The following is a 17856-nucleotide window of genomic DNA, read 5'->3' as shown; positions in this document are numbered from 1 at the left end:
CATAATTCATAACTAAGCATTCACTAAGCTTCCTAACGCAAGACTTAGGCCCAGTTTCACCAAATGCTTTAATCTTGACTTAGCTCTTAAGTGAGGCCTTAGATCACGATTAATGTAATGTAGCGTTTCACCACACTCCAAAGCGCCATTTAATCGACCAATCGCGATTTAGCACTAATCGGCCATTTTTGGAGGATTATAACCTTTCAAGTTGAGATTAATAATTATTTATCAGTATGGAACTCTTGTCTATGTAATTATTTTTCCGGAAATTTCTAATTTTTGGGTCAATTTTATCAAAATATATGACCATATGTATAGGCTCAATATTTCCCATTTAAAATACACGTAAACTTTGTTTTTGTGTTTTATGAAATTTATTGCAAAGAATAATTCACTGATATGTTTGATTGAAATATTATTTAAGAAGCAGTTAAACTTGTTAATAAAAATAAATAAGTTAATAAAATTACTTATATAGTTTTTTCCAGAATGTGTGGTTTTGTGAAATGGGATAATTTCTTTTTAACTTCTGCAAGTTTCCGACATTTCGAAGCACATCACTCGACATTTTCGGCAAAAATTAACTTTGTTTTTTGTTTACAAGATGACAAATGTTTTGAAATGTTATGAGTTATGAATGAATGACACCTGACACCTAGCGTCAATGGTGGTCATCACTGCTAATACGATACAGAACACTATATAACTCTTTGTTCACAACGTTGCCAAATGGTCTGACTATTTAATCGCGATTTGGTTAATCGCGATCATCTTCGGACGGGTTGATGCATGGTGAAACAGAAAACACTGTTAAGCCTGCTTTAGTAACAAGCGGAGTTTAATCAATCTGGGATCAAGTGCTGTTTGGTGAAACTGGGCCTTAGTATAGGACGATGATTAGGATTCCATAAAATACTTTGAACATTACTGTGGTTATGGTTGCTAGGATCACAGTAACATTATAAAATGCAAATGAATCGTATGAGATTGCGAATACAAAATATCCATTTCGACTCAATGAACGTTTCAAAATAAGAACTCACCTGGACTCTAGCTTCGGTGAGATCGATTTTCATTGCTATCTCTTCTCTTGTGTAAATGTCTGGATAATGTGTTTCTTGGAATGCTCTTTCGAGTTCCTTCAGCTGAGCAGATGTGAAGGTGGTTCTGATACGTCTCTGTTTCCTTTTTTCCGTTAAGACTCCATCGTGACCAGGATATACTTTGTAGGGTAAACCACCTGGAATCAAGGAAAGTAGATATAAAGTTTGGGGAAATAATAAAAGCAGAATGAATCAATTCGATGTACGACTATGTGGAAATTGGAATTGTCAATCAAGTATCAGGCAAATATCTGTCAATTTGAATAGAATATGGTCTCAATCAATATGAGCTTATTTATGAAGAATTCCTCCCCGAATTGAATTCTGTTTAATTTTTGGTTTTCTTCATACTCCGGAGACTGAGTGTGTATCCTCAAAATTTCAGAGCTTATGTAGGAGAACCGGTTGGTTTCTGAGTAGGCCTTTGTTACTTGGTCCCTAAAGATTTTTGGTTATCGATTTTCATTTTATTTTCTTTATTCCTTTACTTTTGTATCTTTCGTGATTGATCAGTATAATGGGACATTCCCATCTAATGGTCGAATAATTAAACAGTACGTGTTGATTGAAAAATTTTAGTTGCGTTAAATGTTAAGAACCGATGAACAACAAATCACAATGTATCAAATCCCTCAAGTACTCCTATTGCATGTTTGCATTTTCAAGAAACAAAACTTCTTCACGGTCATAAAATTCGGATCTTCCTCAGCTCTAACAATAAAGATGGTCTCCGTGTGTGCGACAGTAAAAAAACGATAAAAATTGATGGTCTCACATTTACATCCACTCTCTTCCAGGGTCTTCTTCTTAGCGTCGTTTTCGCATCGATATACACCGTATTTACTTGGGGATAGAAACAAAGTAACCCTCAAATATATGAGCCACATAAACGGGAACTGTGGGGTGAGGAAAAAAGTATATATATGCGAAAATGATGAGTTTCGAGCAGAATGAAAAAATAGGAATACTCGTAAAAAAAATGAAAGCAAACTGTACCTAGTTGTAGTCGAAACTGAATTTTCATCGGCTATTTTTTCTTTTGAACATATTTAGTTGTACTTATTGTTAGTTGTACTTATTGTTACTTATTAACTTGATAATTTACTCTCTCTGCTCTATAAAACCTGCTCAGTACTGTATATTTCTCAAGTGAAGAGTAATACCTTGAACTGAAGAATCAAATAATTCTCATTACATTATTATGGTTCATTAGATAGATGTGTCGAGATTTTCTACTTATATTATTTGAAGATAATCTTTGAAGATCGTTCAGTTTTTCAGTGTTATTTGGAAATGGTATAAATTTCTTGAACCTCCAGATATTGATTAGACTTTTGTTAGGATCTAACTTATCAATTCGGAATTGTAATTAATGTAGATTCTTGATCTGGTAAGGAAGTAATAGGTACCCAAAGTTACAAATTCTTTGCAAATTGCTGAGTCAGTGTGCCTCCTTGTCCTTTACTCCTAAAATCAGCACTCTAGAGTATGCTATAAACTAAATATCGGACTAGTACAACTTGAAATGAAGGGTTTTCAATAAGAGATTTCATTTTGATATTAAAAAAGAAGAGTATATGTTGGAAGAAATCAATGAATGTTTATTTCATTGTGAAGAGGAAGGTATGCCATTAACGATGAAAAACGATATCAGTTAAATGGCCGCCATGACTACGTTTGCATTACCATATCCTTTACATGGAATTTTTTATGACCAATTTGCACATTTGCTACTGCATGTCCTCGATAACTTCAGGAATTCCATCTTAAAGAACGATAAAGCATTGGCAAAGAACTCTTTCACGTGGCTCCGAAGACAAAATCTAAAGGCCAATTGTGTCCCCTCTTCGAGTTTTAACACGGCCAAGAAACTTGTTCGTTGTTTGCATGGAACATAGCGCGATCTTTTTCAAAATAAACGTTGTTCACATGAATATCTTCCAATTCCAGCTATGAAAAAATCATTAATCCATAGCGCAATCTATTCACTGTAACAGTTGCATCAGTTCGAATAACTGAGATCAAATCACACCATCAGTTCAAAAACCCCACCAAACAATGACACATTGGGGATGGGGAGGCTTTTCAACAATCATTCTTGTGTTTTTCAAGCCCCAAATACGACAATTCTGCGTATTAACGTAACCTACAAACTAAAAAAGGGCCTCATCTCAAGAAGATTTCTTATGACAATCGGAATCATTTAGATGCATTATTGCATTTCAAGATCGATCAGCTTGAGTTATTTTGTTAACTGAGTTTTAAGACCTAAGTCTTTAAGCAAAATACGGTGTAATGTCATTTGTGGAATGCCTAATTCCCAAAATCGAAAAACCTGGGTTTTTGCCAACACTACGGGTTACAGCAGCAATATTCTTAGTTCTTCTTGAGCGACGCACATGATTTCGATTCTCCAGATCTCTAATTTGTTCCAACTGCTCAATTTTTTTCACCTGTTTCCCTATTTCCGACCGAGAAGGTGCTTTAGTTTTGCAAATTGTTACTGCAAAATTTTCACAATTTTTGGATTAAATTTTACCTATTTCAATGCTATGTTGGAGCGTGTATCGTTCCATTTATAGTAATGGCGTACCTAGTTTTTATTTGTTAAATGTCAAAAGATGACAGCTTCAAAAGTAAAAGCTGCTCATATAGCAAGCTATTCAAAATAAAAACTCTTAACCTAACCTATATCCTGAAAATTTAAAATCTATAGCGCTCTCAGGAAACCCACAGCAAATTCAATTGAATTCGTATAAGAATTGTGGAAGACAAACAAGGGTTTGTGGACACACGGACAGACACGAAACCAAAGTGGTTCAGAATCGTCTAATATGCATTTTGCGGAAAGAAATTTTGAAATTGGAGATCAAACACTTTTTCATCCCGAAAGTGATTACGAAGCGTCCTCTATTCGAGATCAAAGGCTCATTTTTATGTGACATTTTCTACTCGATTCATCATTCATTACACATACAATTTACATCAAGATCCTTGCTTTTTTTATGTATGCTTCAATAATTTACTCAAATATGTATTTTTATCATTGCATGATACAAGAGTGTTCGTATAATAATTTTCAAATGTTCTCAAACATTACTATTTCAATATGTATTTCAGTTTTCAAATAATTTCCATATAAAATGATGAAATAGTTATTAGAGTTCATAATTCTGGAGAGACCGTTGTGTTTCGATTCTAATGAATTTGCATTTTCCATTAATTTCAGAATAGTGTTGAGGAGGACAATGTGAATTTCCAAAAAAATGTCTGCATTGGATTTTGTTCTAACCGAATTACAATCATTCATGCATCTTCTTGTTGACGAATTGTTTTTCTCCGGAAACTACTCCTAATTCACCTACTCTTGAAAGTTGCCAAAGAACTTGATGTGGACAGATACTAATTTGTCCACAGCTGCTGCTTACTATAGTTTCGAATCAACACGGTTTCGTGCTTTCGTGCGAATGAATTTGAAAAATTCTTCAGAAAATCAAAAGAATAATTCATTTCATAGGAACTCGAATTCTTGCATCTTGATATTTTCATTTCACATTTTTTCGTTACTATATTTTTCGAATATTGAAACATGTTCACAATATTATTTTCGATCTCCAATGGTTGGAAAGCTGTGAACATTTTCGAGTAAAGTGTCGACACTAGAAATCCAATAAATAACAACTTTGCAGAGATGCGAACCTGAGATGAGGCACATTACGAATTCAACAGGTAATGCTATTGTGGCTTACCTCGCAACCGATTCTAAATTCACTTGGTACAACATCGCTTATGCCATTAGGAACATTGGTTCGCATGTTTCCACGATTTAAGTTATCACCGGGTAATACAGGAGGTATGTAAATTATTCATTATGGGTGCTAAAAATGCTCAGGTTGGAGAAAAGAAATTTTCTGATTTGAAGGTAGGTCCTTTGTCATTTCGGGATCGGGTGATAAAGAACACTAATGATTCTGAGTAGGCTTGAGAACACAATCAAAAATTATATATAGATTACAACCGGTTCTTCTGGTTAGCTAAAATATCTTTTCTCTCGAATGTCCCTAAGAGAAATTATGAATGCAATATTTAACGATATTTTATTTCCCCTTATGATTGAAATAATTAAACTGATCATCAATAATCGAATAATCGATGCGAAGATATTTTCCGTATCATTCAATAGTTATTTATGCAACAAGTGCAATAAACAATTTTTGCACGAGTTGCATACAGCATTTTTTCTACGTTCATGCAAAAAGCAAAAAATGATTTATTGCGGTGCGGCACTAGGTGTAGGAAAATGAAAAGCGCAACTTGAATACTTTAGTATTAATATCGATTTGCATTGAAACAGGAACTAATACGTTACGAACAATTTAACTCAAACTTTATTTTTACCCTCAATGTTGAAAGTGAATGAACAATTGGTGACAGCACGTTGAAGTTGAATGACAGATGAGTGCAATAAAAACTTTATTGCACTAATGCAATAAAGAACTTCTTTTTCCACTAAATATAGTTCAATAAAGTTTTGTTTTTTGCATGAATGTAGAAAAATATTATTTTTTCACATAAAGTTTACAATCATAAAAATGTATTCTGGTGCATCGTGAAGCAAGTCTTTTCTTCAAGGACAATAATTTTTTGTCCATGTTTGTCTATCTTTCGCTTCCAATAAGATCGAACGATTCTACGCAATTCAAGTTGAATATTCTTCATGCCAAGACAAGTTTTAATCAAGGACGATACCAACATAGCCCTTGGAAGGCTTGAGGCTGGTCGACACAATTGTTTGTGGCCAATTTCTTCAATATTTATTGGATAATCTATCCGGAAAATAACTGGTTGCAAATGCTGAAGTTCTCATGGAAAGAGGCTCAAGTTTAGGTAATTTTATACGTTGAAGGAAGATGATGGTGACGAAAAATAGATTCCAGATGACGTCCCTATATCAACTATTGCGTCAATATCCAAACTATCGGAGAAAACTGAGCAGAGAATATGGACCCAAAAAAAGGATCTTCCATGTACATCAGCTGCTCTGTTTCCAGAATGTGATGTGTCTAAATATAGAGATTTGAATTCTATAGATGACATAGTACTGATAAGCACATACATCCATGAATTGAAATCGATGAATATTGACAAAACGAAGATAATGAGCCATAGTCAGGAAGACATCACTATAGATAACATAAGCATAGAGAAGGTGGAACAATATGTATATTTGGGGCATATGATTAAAAATGGAAAAGAAAATCAAATATTGGAAATTGGGAGAAGAATACGCTTATCATGGACAGCCTTCGGCAAACTGAGTTTCATCTTTAAGGACAAAAATATTCCTCTACACTTAAAACGCAAAACCTACGACAGTATATTACCAGTAGCAACTTATGGTCTAGAAACTATGGTAGGTAATTACAAAAAAAATGGCAGAACAACTGAGAGTAACTCAAGGGGCCATGGAAAGTATTATGCTGGTTATAACTTTGAGGGACAGAATCCCAAACACCAAAATACGAAAAAAGACCAGGGTAACTGACATCATGAGTAGAATAGTAAAACTTAGGTGGCAGTGGGTGGCACATGTTACAAGGCAGAGTGTGGAGAGATGGTCACACAAAGTGACGTTTTGGAGACCTCGAGAGACAAAAAGAAGCATAGGAAGACCGAAAAGAAATGGATAGACGACATAATCGATGTAGCCGGCAAGCAATGGATGAGAACAGCAAAAGACAGAGAAGCATGGAAAAAACTGGAAGGGGCCTATGTCCGACACTGGATGAAAGAGGGCTGAGGAAGAAGAAGAATTCCATTGATATTTTTATTTATTTATTACACCATTCAACAGCCTAAGCCAATTACAGAATGGGCAAAAAAAAATACAAGAAATGAAACCTTATTAAACTATAGTAATTTACGTAACAAGTCCGGAAAATAGGGTTTTTTTGGACGAATAGACAAAATTCCAGGACGAGCGTAAGCGAGTCCTGGAAGTCTGTGAGTCCAAAAAAACCATTTTCGGACGTGTTGCGTACAATATTTTTTCGGCAACCATGTAAAATAACACTATCGCTGTTGCTTTCCATATTTTATTACGATTGCGATCAAAAAACATGCAAATTTTTGACAACTAATTTCATATGAACTGTCAGCCGTTATCTCGGTTGTTATGGATTCTATGATTCTTTTCCGGCCTAGTCCGGGAAGTACGTACTTTCCGGACTAGGCCGGGAAATGCTACATTCTCAGAGAAAAAGCGTCCGGGAAGTGAGCACTTCCCGGACGGTTGCCGAAGAAGTATTTTTTTATTCTATTGTTCTATTTTTACATGGCCTATAGATGCAGCTATTCAGAATGCTTGGGTGATCTACAAAATTCATCACCCTAAAACTACCTAGCTGATTTTCAGGAGAGAAGTTGTACAGGCCAGCCTGAAGAAATTTCAGAATTTACCGAAATCATCAGGAAAGTCAGTGAATTCTAAAATATTTTCAGATGTTTGTCTTACTGGTAGAGATCATTTTTTTGAATAAACGAAATAACAGAAATATTCAAAGATGAAATACATATACTGATGGAATCTGCTTTCTTATTAAGTTTCAGTTCGCTCTGATTCTATCTGAGTCATTTGTCCTCATGAGGACAAATGACTCAGATAGATGCATCTATCGTCATCTAGGTCTAGTATCTGAATGAAAGTAGGTACAAATTCCCTCTTACCTTAGGTACAGAAAACATTTTCAGGACATTCTGTTCAATAAGCCCAAAACTCGTAAATTTCCTCAATATTTTCTGTCTTTTGAACATACAAATTTTATTATCTAATTTGGATACACAATGTATGCCTGTGTATGATAATTTCCATATTTCCTAATACTTCCACTTTCAAATCTATTTTTGAAATGAAATTCTGAATTAGTCGATCTTGATTCTCATCTCTCCCTATGGAATTAAACTCCATCCAATATTCTTCTGCGGCATAACGAAGAGATTCCGCAGAGGCAACATCCAATCGAGATCGAGGGAACAGAAGGAACCGACAAAAGGCAGAAATTGTTAACTGAATTTGAAAAACGATTTGAAGAAATGAAAAGGAAATTCAATATTTACGTCGCGGATCACATTTTCCTTCATTTCCGGAGGAGGAATCAACGTTTTCTCGAGCGAAAAAGGTGGGTGAAAAGGAACATCATCTTTTCTTGAAGCCCGTCCATCCTCTTTCCTCGTGAGAAAACAATGGATTTCATTCGAATTATACGTTGTGAATATCCGAGAATCTTTTATTTTCAGGAAAAAATGAAAACATTGAAGGTGAAGGTTTTGTCAACTGGTATCATCATCATAGTTTTTTTGTTGTTAAATTTTAATCTATATCTTTCGTAGTTTACTTGGTATCCCAGCTATATTGAAAATCTCAAATTCAACAAAGATCTGAACTGTTGAATAATTGGTTTATAACCATGCGCCAATATTATTCTTGAAAAGTAATGTTGATTTACTATTGCTCAATCTAATCTAATCCCAGATTTAAAATCTTAATTGTTTTAGCGCTAGATTTCTGCTCTGAGTGTAAAGTTAAGCATAAAATTTTTGATTTAGAATGGGGCACAGATTTGGTTTACCATTTCTAAAAACGATCCTACGATACGATACGAATTGAAAATTCTAGAAAAGTAGTGACGTGTGGCCATTACTTTTTTTTTACCTGTTTGTTCTTTTTGCATGACTTACTGCTCGACTTGTAAGGTTACTGCAGAAAATTCCATTGAATCTGAACACTAGTTTCTGAGGTATTAGATATTTTAAATAAGAAAATATTTTCAGTAGAAGTTTTGAGCTATCGTATCGTTATTCTTAACAGCTGAAAACTCAATTTGAATGGAATAATTATCCAAGATTAACAAAATCAGTTGACTTTCTCAGAAATGAATATAGATGAATTTCGACTATATTTTTGGTTATGAATTTATAGCGTATAATATCCCAAGCGTGCAATGCTTTTAACATCTACATAAATTTGTCTTAATGAATAATTTAATAATTATGACGCCATAAAATTGTGGAATACGATAACGCGCAGCAAATTTTTTTTAACTCATTATTCAATGTCGAATTTCGAATAATTTCTACAGAATTTCTAGAGGCCAGAAGTATTATTATTATTATCACGGATATAATTATAGTACCATACATATATTTATAGTACCATACATAGTATCATACATTATATTTATATGATAGTACCATCATAAATTTTTATTTAATGATCCAATATTTAATTCAATTAATTCATAGTTTTTGAAACTTCAAAACTTAGTTGACTTTCGAGATGAGGAGTAAAAGAGATGAATATTTCAAAGAATTTTTAGCATTGTGTTTTTTTCTTTGAATAAACATGTCTCAGCAGCTAGGCCATTGACACTTGGTACAATGTACTTATCCTCTAGGCCTAGGCATTAGGAATAAAACAGTTTATAAAATATTTACAGAAAAGGAAACGTTGAACTGAAATTATATCGATCAAATATGATTGTTCAATTGAACATCTTTTTAGCATTAAATAGTTCCCTTACCGATTTTCACTTTTACATCCAAAATGTGAACTTTGAAATGTTTGTACCACTACTTTTTTTTTAAGAATTATTCTCAAGTATGACAAAATTACTGAATACATATAACAATAATAAAGCGTGAAAGATGAATGAACCAAATGAAACAAAAACACTAAACATACCTAGGTATATCAGCTTTTTAATTAAAATTTTCTGGAAATATTTCAATTACCCATAATATTTTCATAAACTTGTCAAAAAATATGTTGCATTATCTGCAGTACATTAAAATATTATATGGGATACATTTAATTTATCTTTAGTGAATTTTACTCCCAATCTTTATTGAAGATTTAGAGGATACTGTTTTGCTCGTTCGAAACGACAAAATCCGACGGGAAATGGCGAAGAAACGCCTTTATTGATCGCAGCGGCGGTGAATTCACCCTGCTGTTTCCTTACCTGATGAAAAATGTCCGCTGAGGCTTCCTTCCTTCACTTACATCCCAATGTAGAGACTGATTTTGGGATGAAATATTTCAAAATAGGATAGAAGGAGCTCTAATGTCCACAATTGTTCAAGAACAAAAGTTGTTATGAATATGACAGTAAATATGCCAAATTTCGAATTACTACATGAATCATTTCGCCACAATGTCTGTCATTTTTGAATTTTGAGCCGAGGAGTTAGTGATTCATAATGAACCTCCTTCGGAGCCTCCTATAATAAATTTGAGTGAACGTGAATTATACATAAATAGTGATTTCCCCAAATATTTTATAGCCTACGACAACTGAACTCAAAAATTTGGCTTAATGAAGCCACAGTTTTGGCGGAACAATTGTCGTAGACAATAAAATTTTTGTGGAAATCACTTTGTTTTTATTTATAATGAATTGCCGCCAAGTGAGGACAGAATCATCAAATGTATTCAGTTGGATTGAACTATTGAATAAACTTGTTAGGTATTATCATTAGTTTTGTCTTATTGTCATCAACTAAAACTTCATGTAATGTATGACCTAGGTGTCCATCTCATCCTAAACATGTCTGAAAATAAGACACATACTCATGGGAGGATATTAAGGAGTTTATTATTGAATCACTAACTTCTACGTTAAGTTTACAGTAACATTTTATCGAATATAGTTTATGAAAAATCATTGAAGATATTAAATGTCAATTAGGTATTAAGAAATGGTTTTTGAACAAGTTATTGAAGAAATCTTGTTCCTGAAAAAACACCTCAAGATTTAACCTGTCATTACAGTCTTAAAAGATAAAGTTCGACCCACTGATGACAAATATCTTCTCACATATTTGTCTCACATACGTCTAAAAACACGGAAACGGAAATAATATCGAAAAATATACACAATATTGCAGTCACCACAAGAGCAACGGAGGTGAGTGTTGATATGAAATAACAACTTCAAGGTCCGTGCAAAGTTTGTCACATCATCAGAACCATCATCTAGATCTAGAAGATTATTGAAAAAAACAGTATTTCCAAATAAACTGATCCGATCTGGTTGAGATTGTGTATGTGTAATAATATAAAAAATAATGATTTCAAGCTTTGTATACAAAATAGAAGTGCAAAACCCTAATATTTCAAGGACAAAAAAAAACCGATCTAACCGAATATCAAAATTGTGGTATCATTGAGTTCAAACCTTTACTATCTTTTTAGTATATACTTTTTTGTCTAGAAATACAATTCCAAATGACAAAATATTAGAACCAACCAAAAGTTGATTAGAGTAATCAAACATCAAACAAAAGATAAAATTAAATTTTAAATTGTTATTGTTGATTTGTATATCAGTTTCACAGAATAGTAAAAATAAAAATAAAATCCTAATAGAGAAACAATCCCTTTCAGTTAGGCTACGGTGTCCTCGAATTCAAGTTAGTAAAATGAATATTAAAGTTGTAATTTTGTAATATTAGTAAGTTTTTTGAACCACAACTTGATGAAGAAAAATTTTATTGAAAAAATAACGAAAATTCCGGAACGTACGTCTGTCTTTTCGTGAATTTAGTTATTCAATTTATTAGCAGTTTACTCAATTGTAGAGTTTAGGATGATTTATTGTTCCTCTGGTTTTTTGGTTGAATGTTTTGTCAATTGGAATTTCTAGACAAAGAAGTATATCAATGATCTCGTAATTTTAATATTTATATTAGAAAGGTAGATTAATTTGACCCTTATAACGATCCAACCGAGTTGAAATTTTGCTTCTATTTATACGTTTATATGTATAGACCACCAATTATTCTTCAGATGTATAGATCCATCTGCTCTATGAATTTTTGGGCTTTATGGATCTATTGGCTATATTTTGATAGATACCTATTACAATAGCTGATAGATCTATCTTTTCTACAGTTGTTAACTTTCAATGATGAATAATATCTCTATCTTATTTTATATAACCTTTTCCATCTGGTTTCTCGTTAGAATGAATCTTCATTGCTTTTATCATCTTGAAATTCTATTTCTTTTTTATTGGAAGAGTGGTAGGTACCGTACACATCGCAGATATTCTCTGTATCGACCATCATCAAAATTGCAGCTATAAAATCACATCTCAGCACCCTCAGAACAGCTCCTTCCACAAGGTACCAAGTCGGGGCCCATACATGGAAATACGATATTTTCGGCCATATCTTTTAAATAGAGTTCAAAACAAAGTAACTCATAAAAGACCACGCCAGTTAAGTCATAGATGATCATCGTCCCTGAGCATCATCAAAGGCATGAATCATCCACTGGCTTTCCCCTCTGCCCCCTCCGATGCTCCCTTAGCCAAGAAACCTCCTCCCCGTCGTCCAAACGAGATTATGCACAATAAACTTTCTCTACTATTAAATTATTTAATTTGAACCGCTCTTGGAGGGGCAGCAGAAGCTTCGCCGTTCGACGCCGCCAAGGCTGAGGTGCATAACCTTGTTAGCTGGGCCTGCCTCACTGAGTTATTGCCTTATGATGGCCAGAAGGATGTGGAAAAGAAGGCCTCCGCATCTGAGATGCCTCCCAGTCTGAATCCCAACACCAGACCGTTTGGTTGCAGCGTTTTTCACCAAAAAATCATCAAATTCATAATTGTATAATTGGTGGTTTTGGTTTTTCGATATTTCGCGATTATTGAATTTCCGTCGCAGAATCTAGTTCTGTAAGATTTGACCGCGTGGTGTTCTTTTGTGATCCTCCATTTTGTTTAGGGGATGGAAGGGAGATTCAAGTTTAGGATTGTGTGGAGAACTGTGCTTCTCAACGATATCCGGATAAATTCTATAGTTTTTTGGATTCTTATTAAGAAGTAGGTTAGTCTTTGTTGTAGAAGTTTGAACTGAAATGTTTTCCCAAATTATCTGCTCCTTTGAAATGACTTTTTATTCCTTATAATTGTTCTTCCCGATCTATGATTATTTTAATAATTCTTGAGAAAGAAGTGTCTTAAAAAATTTGTGTCCATAATTGAATTCTTCTTCATTTCATTTGATATTATTTGACTAGATTTCAATTGAAAACAAATTCATGGAGTCAGTTACGATTTGCATGATAGAATTTGTGTTTTATGTGCATATAACAAGTGATAAATTTCAAAAGAGGAGATCAATGAAAATACTGCATAATTACACTTCGAAATATTTTTCTTGAAAGGATATAATAAGATATTTGGTTTTTAGGTGATGTTTTTGTATGTATTTTGTATTTTAGGCTATCAATGATTTTCACGGATTCAATTCATTCAAGTTTTGATAAAAATATGATAAATTCTGATTCGTATGGATCAATTTTTAGTTATTGATTTATATTGAATTTTATGTTAAATTCAAGTTTTTTATTAGTATTAATTGCCATATTTGATTTTATTATTCACTGATGAATAGATAATGTACCTACTGTAAAGTAGAAAGCAAAGAAAATTGAATATAATATAATTATGATATTACTTCCATAACATAACATTCAAGTAGGTATGTATTTCAAAATATTTTCTGTTCAACTTTCAGGTGCCACGGAAGCAAAAACTATTTTTTTTTTATTTTAATGTGAAATATAAGAGATTGTAAAGTGATAATCAAAGAAAATTGAATATTATAAATTTATGATATTGCTCCCCTAACATAAAATTCAAGTGGTTCAAAATATTTTCTGTTTAATTTCTAGGTGTCAGAGAAGCAAAAATTCAAGTTCTCTGATTTTGGTGTAATAAATAATGGATTGTAAAGTAAAAAGCAATAAAAATCGAATATCATAAATTTATTGAATTGCTCCCATAACATAAAATTCAAGTAGTTTCAAATATTTTCTCTTTAATTTTCAGGTGTCAGAGAAGCTAAAATTTAAGTTTTTTGATTTTGGTGTAATATATAATGGATTTTAAAGTAAAACGCAAAGAATTTTGATTATCGTAAACTTGTGATATTGCTAGAATAACATGAAATTCAAGTAGTTACAAATATTTTATGTTCAATTTTCAGGTGTCAGGGAAGCAAAAATTTAAATTTTTTGATTTTGATGTAATTTGTAAAATTGCAAAGTATTTCAATCTATAGTGCATTTTCTCCTTTTCCTGACGAAAGAACATAAAAAACATTCTAAACGCTTATAAGTATGAGAGAATTGTAATGTGGAATTATTCAGGTATCTACCGGATTTCAAATGGAATTCTTAAATCTCATGAACTTTATTATGAATGGCGTATTCTAGTATAAAAAACCTTATCCTATCAAACGATAAATGTTTCTGATTTACTAAAGTTATAGTTTGTAGTGACCACACTATAATCCCCTGAAGGGTTCAGAGACAATGATTTTGTCATCTTCAGAAACTGAAAGATCTAATTTCATGATTTTATGTAGTGTAACTTATATACTTATTAGCGTTTATGTATAAACGAACAGATTCAAATTTCAAAAAATACTTTGTGTTCTGATACCCTTTATAATGAAAAAGCATATAAGAAGATACTTAGAAAAAATGAGATAGAAGAGAATTAGAGATGTAGGTAGGTTATTAGGTGCTTAAAGTTTAGTTTTGAATTTAGATTGATTTAGAATTTTGTTTTCTGAGAATATAAATGAAATTTACAGTATTCCTAATATTAAGCTATTGGTACAGTTCCGGTGAAAACAAAAGTGCTAAAAAATGGCAATAACAATAAAACTAGGTACCCACCTTGCAGATTCATAGTAGCAGGGAACATCGAAGCCCTGTGGACGTCCTGCACGTGGGGTCTGGCTCCCATAACAGCGCACTGGGACCCAGCCGACGGATGATGCACCCCCATGGCACCTGCAGATCCGCCGGGGTTGTAACTTCTAGCCATCGAAGCCGCTGCAGCTGTATATCGATACGCGGCCTGGGACATTTGGCTACAAGAAGTCAGATCGCCATAAGAACACGGCATGTTGCCCAAACCCGAAGGGTCCATCGCGGACGCCTGAAGGCAGCTAGAATCGAAGGCCGTCGCCTGATTGAGGTACGAATAATCCATGTCGAAGGACCAACGAAAAAAATCTCCTCGAAAAACTACTTATTCGATTAGGCGAAGGTGTTTGTGAAGACGACGTAAATTTGGGGCTTAGGGGAACGAAACTTCGTCGGCGCGTTTATAATCGAATCAAAAAGTCCGATATTAAATTATAAAGATTACGGAATTCCCCGGTTTTTTAAGAGTTAGAATAACGTACAGACAGTGGCGGTTCGAAGCGGACACGACTGTCTGCTTGTGCGAAATCAAATGATAAGCCTAATTCAATAACCGGCCAACTTTGGGGTGGCAACGAAAAACTCGGGGGTTGAAATGGACAGAGAGGCACTGTGCGAGAGGGCGGGGGTTGAACTCCATGGTGACGCGGTCGGCCAATCGGGGCGATGCGCGCCCTCCGTCTAAAGCTCCCTATTGGTCGGAGAGCGTGACGTCACGGGGTGGAACGCACGCGACATGGTGACACACACAGTCTCTCACACACACACACGCTGGATTGAGTGTTTGATGCGAGGGGTGAGGGGGTGCATTTCTCGAATTAAATTTGTATTCGGCGGTGCTGATCTGTTTTCCTTGGGATGTTGCATCAACAGTTGCCAGGACGGACTTGAATAAGATATTCGCGCTGATTTATAGACACCTGTTAGTCTGTTGCTATATACGTTTGGTGATGTTGATGGATGATTATTACCTAAATGTGCATATAGGTTTTTCTTGGACTCAAAATTTATGTAAGGCAGATCTTTTCGATGAAAAAGTTTGCAATTTAATTTTTACTCAAATTCCGGCTTTTTTGTGTGAATTATTGTGATATTTCTTCCCACCTTATCTTCAGCATCGATTAATCGCTTTCAACATATTTAAAAACACAAGACTATTTACCTTTTTTTTGTACATCTAACTAACTGTACAGAAAAGTATGTTGTTCTGATAATAAGTTCTAATATTCACAAGTACCTAGTCCAGTCATCTTAGTGGTTTACCTCGGAATTTGAGATACATTATATCCATTTTTTCCAAATAAATATCAATGCATTCAATGAACTTAAACTTACCTGCTCGTGTACCTAGTTATAGAATTGTTGAGGAAAATATTCGAATTAAAAAAAATCAAATATAAACTATTAGTTGATGACAAATGAAAATTATTAATAATTATGTATTTATCAATAATTAATAAACTATATGGCGTGTTTTTGACCGGGACTACCGGTTGATCCTTAAATGTCACCTCAAACCGATTCAATGTATTGAAAAACGTTCGAAACAAAAGTTTAAATCCTATACAATATTGATGATGATAACAAATAGAGAAAAATACATAGGAAATGAGATATTTGCAAAAAATGCGCAAAAAAAAATTGTGATCTTAGATTTCAATTTTCAATAGTCGCAGATACCCAACCAAGTAGGTTTTGAGCCAACTTTAAGAATCTCAAAATATATACAAGTTTATGGCTTGGTGTCTCAAACTCAGAGATTAGTACCTAATTTTGTCTAAGATGACTGGAATAAAATAATCACACACAGTCAAACTGAGATTGTATTGAATATCCAGTTCCTTTGAGTAGTATAAGTTAATTCGCACATGCATTATGTTCAAAATTTTGTCAATTGTTCTTTATTTTCTACAGTCTCACAGTTACAAAGACGCCACAGACAAAGCTGCCCTAGTGCCCTGTACATTTTTCATAAACTAATATCAAAATAGTGCGATGATATTACCTCATCACGACTGTTCTTAAAACCAAATCGAACCTGGAATAATGAATCTGACAAACTGTACTATAATGTACCTGTTGGAAGAAATCTATGAATATATGGACTAAATCTCCTGCTGAGGCAATTGGCTTGATTGTGAAGAACAGAAAGATAACAAAATCACTGGAATAGATCAACTGCTTTTAGTGAATCCGCAAAAAGTGATGAAAAAGAACAGTAATTGCAGAAAATGTCTGGTCATAGTAATCAAATTTTTATACAAACATACCTACTTAAATCTCGATCAAGAACTCCAGTACAAGGACATAAATATTATGCTTGGTAATAACTAATAGACCTTCTATATATTAAATGATTGTACATTCACTAACTGTACTTTAAAAAATAAATTAATGTTTCGTTGTGTTGAGTTTTAACTCTTTTTATAAAGAATTTTCCGCTTACTACTGATACTAACAGTAGAATTTTATAAACTATGGGATTTACTTCTCAAAAAATTGTGTGAATACAAAACAAATTACTCCATAATGAGACAGTTATTTCAGATCGAAAGCAAATCCGTTTATAAAATGGGAACATTTGCTTTGTAACAACTATCTTATATGAAACTATTGATTTGCATCACTCAGTTGGTGGAATATTTCTCTTGGAGCCATCAGTATGAATTGAAAAAAATGTTATGACTATTCATCCACTTTCGATCCACACTTGAACTGTTCTCCTATTCGATTTCTGTACTCTAATTATGACTTTCATTTGCAGTAGAGACAAATTACTGATTATTACTTCAGTTTTGCGACGTACTTCTAACATTGAATATTTTATTTAACAGGTACTTTCCAATTTCATTCTTTATGTTATAGTCAACTCTACTGTTGATATATGAAATTATAAGGAACAATTTACAGAATGAGATAAATTTGTTCATCATCGATTCTTAAATTGGACTATTTTTTAGTTTCATG

General features: G+C 33.5%; 1 protein-coding gene across 1 annotated transcript in view; it reads right to left on the bottom strand.

Annotated features, from left to right (window-relative positions):
- LOC123684686 (paired mesoderm homeobox protein 2B-like) overlaps positions 1 to 15909 on the bottom strand; it is a 79328-nt gene extending 63419 nt beyond the window's left edge. Inside the window, exons 1-2 of the mRNA XM_045624053.1 lie at positions 14857 to 15909; positions 1047 to 1243 (exon numbers count right to left, since the gene is read on the bottom strand). Of these exons, the coding sequence (XP_045480009.1) occupies positions 1047 to 1243; positions 14857 to 15175 (516 nt within the window). The 5' untranslated portion in view covers positions 15176 to 15909. The remainder of the gene's footprint in view (positions 1 to 1046; positions 1244 to 14856) is intronic.
- Positions 15910 to 17856: the final 1947 nt, after the last annotated feature.

This window comes from Harmonia axyridis, chromosome 7 (assembly GCF_914767665.1).
Source record: "Harmonia axyridis chromosome 7, icHarAxyr1.1, whole genome shotgun sequence".
NCBI classification, from domain to species: Eukaryota; Metazoa; Arthropoda; class Insecta; order Coleoptera; family Coccinellidae; genus Harmonia; species Harmonia axyridis.
This window is presented reverse-complemented; position numbering and strand designations above follow the sequence as displayed.